This window comes from Gracilinanus agilis, unplaced genomic scaffold (genome assembly GCF_016433145.1).
Source record: "Gracilinanus agilis isolate LMUSP501 unplaced genomic scaffold, AgileGrace unplaced_scaffold52766, whole genome shotgun sequence".
NCBI classification, from domain to species: domain Eukaryota; kingdom Metazoa; phylum Chordata; class Mammalia; order Didelphimorphia; family Didelphidae; genus Gracilinanus; species Gracilinanus agilis.
Window position 1 is genome coordinate 1 of NW_025387761.1, and position 3677 is coordinate 3677.

At 53.4% G+C, this 3677-nt stretch overlaps 1 protein-coding gene across 1 annotated transcript; it reads left to right on the top strand.

The window, feature by feature from the left end:
- Positions 1-3: 3 nt before the first annotated feature.
- On the top strand, positions 4-3003 carry FEZF2 (FEZ family zinc finger 2; the record flags this gene model as incomplete). Its single annotated transcript, XM_044684559.1, has 4 exons — positions 4-540; positions 868-1002; positions 1313-1445; positions 2744-3003. Coding segments are annotated over 4 exons (1065 nt in total), but the record flags the coding sequence as incomplete, so codon positions are not given.
- Between the last annotated feature and the right edge of the window lie 674 nt (positions 3004-3677).

The window sequence follows — 3677 nt, forward strand, 5'->3', positions numbered from 1 at the left end:
GGAGGTGGCGGAGGTGGTGGTGGCGGTGGGGGCAGCGGGGGCCCCCAGATCTGCGGTGCCAGCGGCTTGTGCAAAGCTAACTGCGGCATGTGCTGCAAAGCGGAGCTGAGCCTGGCTCCGTCCGTGCTGCCCACCGGCAGGGTCATCAAGCCCCAGGTCATCAACCAGGCCGTGGGGCTGCCGGCCAATGGCTCCCTCTATTACTTCAACTACCTGGAATCTTCGGCGTATCCCCCATCGGAACTACTCAATGGGCACCTCTTCCCCTCCAGCATCCTCAACGCCCAGTCCCCAGCGTCCCTGGCCGCCCACCAGAAACTCTTCTTGTTGGAGAACGCCAAGCTGGCCACGTTGGCCGCGGACAAGTTCCCTCATGCCCCCTACCCCCACAAAGAGCGCCTGCCTGGGCAGCTGGACCAGGTCATGAAAGAGAACACGGCGCTGACGGCGGAGCGGAACGGGGCCAAGAGTCACGGCAAACTGGCTGCGAGCTCCGCCGACGGCAAGCCCAAGAACTTCACCTGCGAAGTGTGTGGCAAGGTGAGCTGGGCAGGGCGCCCCTGGGGAGAGCCCTGGCTGTTAAGAGGGAGGTCCCCCAGCTCCCGAGCGCCGGGGCTTCCCTCTCGGAAGCCGGCAGTCTTCGCCTCCGACTGCAGACTGAGGGTATCAATGGGGGGTCCAGGAGGTGGGAGTATGGACGGGATGGCCGAGGGGAATGGAAACCGTCAGGCAGCCTAACTCCAGTGCCGGGGGCAGAAGCTGGTGAGGAGAGAGGAGAATGGAGGTCTGCGGAAGTGGGGTAAGTGGGCTAGCCTCTCCCTCTGGGCTTGCCCTACAAAGCCCTCTCGTGTCCCGCCCCTCCACTAGGTGTTTAACGCTCACTATAACCTCACTCGCCACATGCCGGTCCACACGGGAGCCAGACCGTTTGTCTGCAAAGTCTGCGGGAAGGGCTTTCGGCAAGCCAGTACCCTGTGCAGACACAAAATCATCCATACCCAGGTACGTGGCCCTCGCCCAGGCAGCCCGCTGTCCTCCTCTCAGTTGCTCCCCCGGGCTTTCTGGGCTGGATGGGGGCTCTGCCAGCCCAAGAAGAGAGAGGGATGGGCAGGACAGAGGGACCCCAGGGATCTCCTCGAGCCCCTCTTAATAGCTCCAGCCTCTCTCTCTCTCTCTTTCTCTCTTTCTCTTAGCTAGGGGCCAGGCCAGAAGAGGCCAGAGTTTAGGCTTTCCCTAACCGGGTCATCTCCTCCACTTTGGGGGGCCCTCGCCTCAAACTCTCTCTGTCTCCCGCCCCCTTCCTCCACCCCAGGAAAAACCTCACAAATGTAACCAGTGCGGCAAAGCCTTCAACCGGAGCTCCACGCTTAACACTCACATCCGAATCCATGCGGGCTACAAGCCTTTCGTCTGCGAATTCTGCGGGAAAGGGTTCCACCAAAAAGGTACTCAGACCTCCAGAGCCATGGCCTGAAGGGAGGGAGAAAGAGGAGTAGAGAGTGGGGGCTGGGGGGCCGAGGAGAAAGCCCAATCCCACGGAAGTTCTGAGACTCCTTTCCCCTGGTTGGATCCCAGCGTCTTTAGGCCAAGACGTTGGTCCTAATTCTAGATACTAAGGGGGCCCAGACGGACTGCCTTATGGAACTCAGTCACTGGACCTGCACTGAGGAGAAGTTGAGGGCAGGCCTCCTCTCTGAACAGCACCATTCATTTCCCATCCTCAGAGGGGAAAACTGGAGGCAAAGCAGAAGCCTCCAAGCCGCTCAGCTCCTTGGGGAAAGTTTAGAAACATCTTCCTTCCCGGTGCTTCTCCCAGGACAGCAGCCTGAGGGGGCCAGAAGGAAGAGAGCCTAGAAATAAGCAGGGAGCAAGTGGAGACAGGAGCGGAGACAGAATGGCCCAGAGCCGCTGCTCCAGAGCTAGAGGAGAAGGAAAGGAGGCCCTTAGATTGCCTTCATATCAGGCGGGCAAAACTCATTTTGCGGAACTTCCTCCCAACTCAGCATTCCTGTTGGGACTATTAGAGTCTTAAGCTTTCCTAGACATGTGTGTGTGCATGTATTATATACATATATGTGCACATGATATTATACATATGTGAGCATGTGTAAAGATGTACACACATGTATTTGTTTCTTGTGTGCATATTGCATGCATGCGTGAGCGGGGTGTTACATGTGTATTTTGTCTGTGGCTGCATATTATATAGGTGTGTCATCTCAAATGGATATATGGAATGTTTTGGATGGTGTAGAAGAAAAGTCTTTGACTTTCTCTGACTTTCCAAAGCAAAGAGAGACTCCCTAAGTCTCCTAATGGAAAGTCTGGAGGAGAGAAAGACACCTCACACACACACACACACACACACACACACACACACACACACACACACGCAATGACGTGGTGCCATGGGCAGTGGGAAGAAGGCAGGCAGGCAGGCTCCTGTTGTCGGTATGGGTCCGAACTCTGACCCTTCTTGGGATCTTGTAATTCAGAGTCACTGCATCCTGGCTACGCTGTACCTACCTCTTCTCCATCTCAGGATTGATGGAGAGCAAGTTTGACAACTTCTTGACTCTCACTTGTGGGACCCAGCCTAATGAAGCATTGCCTCCTTGGGGCGACAACTGAAGCGTGAATCCCCACCCCCATCCCCAGCCTGGCCCCTGGAGTCTCCCTCACCTCTTCTTCCACCATCACCGCTACCATCCAAACCCAACCTTTTCTCTTTCTCTTTCGGTAGGAAACTACAAAAATCACAAACTGACTCACAGTGGGGAGAAACAATACAAGTGTACCATCTGCAACAAGGCCTTCCACCAGATTTATAACTTGACTTTTCATATGCACACCCACAACGACAAGAAACCTTTCACGTGTGCCACTTGTGGGAAAGGATTTTGCAGAAACTTTGATCTAAAGAAGCACGTGAGGAAACTCCACGACAGTGTGGCCCCTGGAGCTCCCACCACAAAGGACTTGCCGAGGACGGTGCAGAGCTGAAAGCTGGTATCTGAGCAGGACCTGGTTCCCTCTCCCCTCCACACCGCCTGCCCCAGGGAGACGGGAGAGAGACACTGATTTCTAAGATTTAAATAGATATATATATATAAATATATATATACAAATACAGCAGAGAGGTTAGATCTATTTATCGAGACCAACATCTATTTTGGAAAGCTAAACCGTCTCCCTATGACTAGGGAGCAGAATTGTGCAAACACACACACACACATACATACCCCCACATGTGTACATAGAGGGGGAAACTTATTTAAAGTGAAATCCTGGATCTCAGAGCCCCCAAGACATTTTACTGAGGGTCTGCAGGGTGGGGGGAGGGTAGACTATCTGAACCTAACTTTTTGACACTGGCTGAATATAAAGGAACTGTGCTACGAGCCCATCCACTTTCTACATTTCTGTAAATTTCCATGTACTGATTGATTAAGGAATATATCTATATATGATTATAATAAACCGATTCCATTCGGATGAGACTCCTTTGCCCTCTCCCCACCTCTGGGAGAGGACGTGGATGGAAATGTCTTTCTTCTTCCTTCCTCCCTTCCAGTCTTCTTTCATTCCCCCGCTCCTTTTCGTCCATCATTTTCCTCTTCCTTTTTAATTTTGCTCTTTCTTTTCCTTCCTTCCTTCCTTCCTTCCTTCCTTCCTTC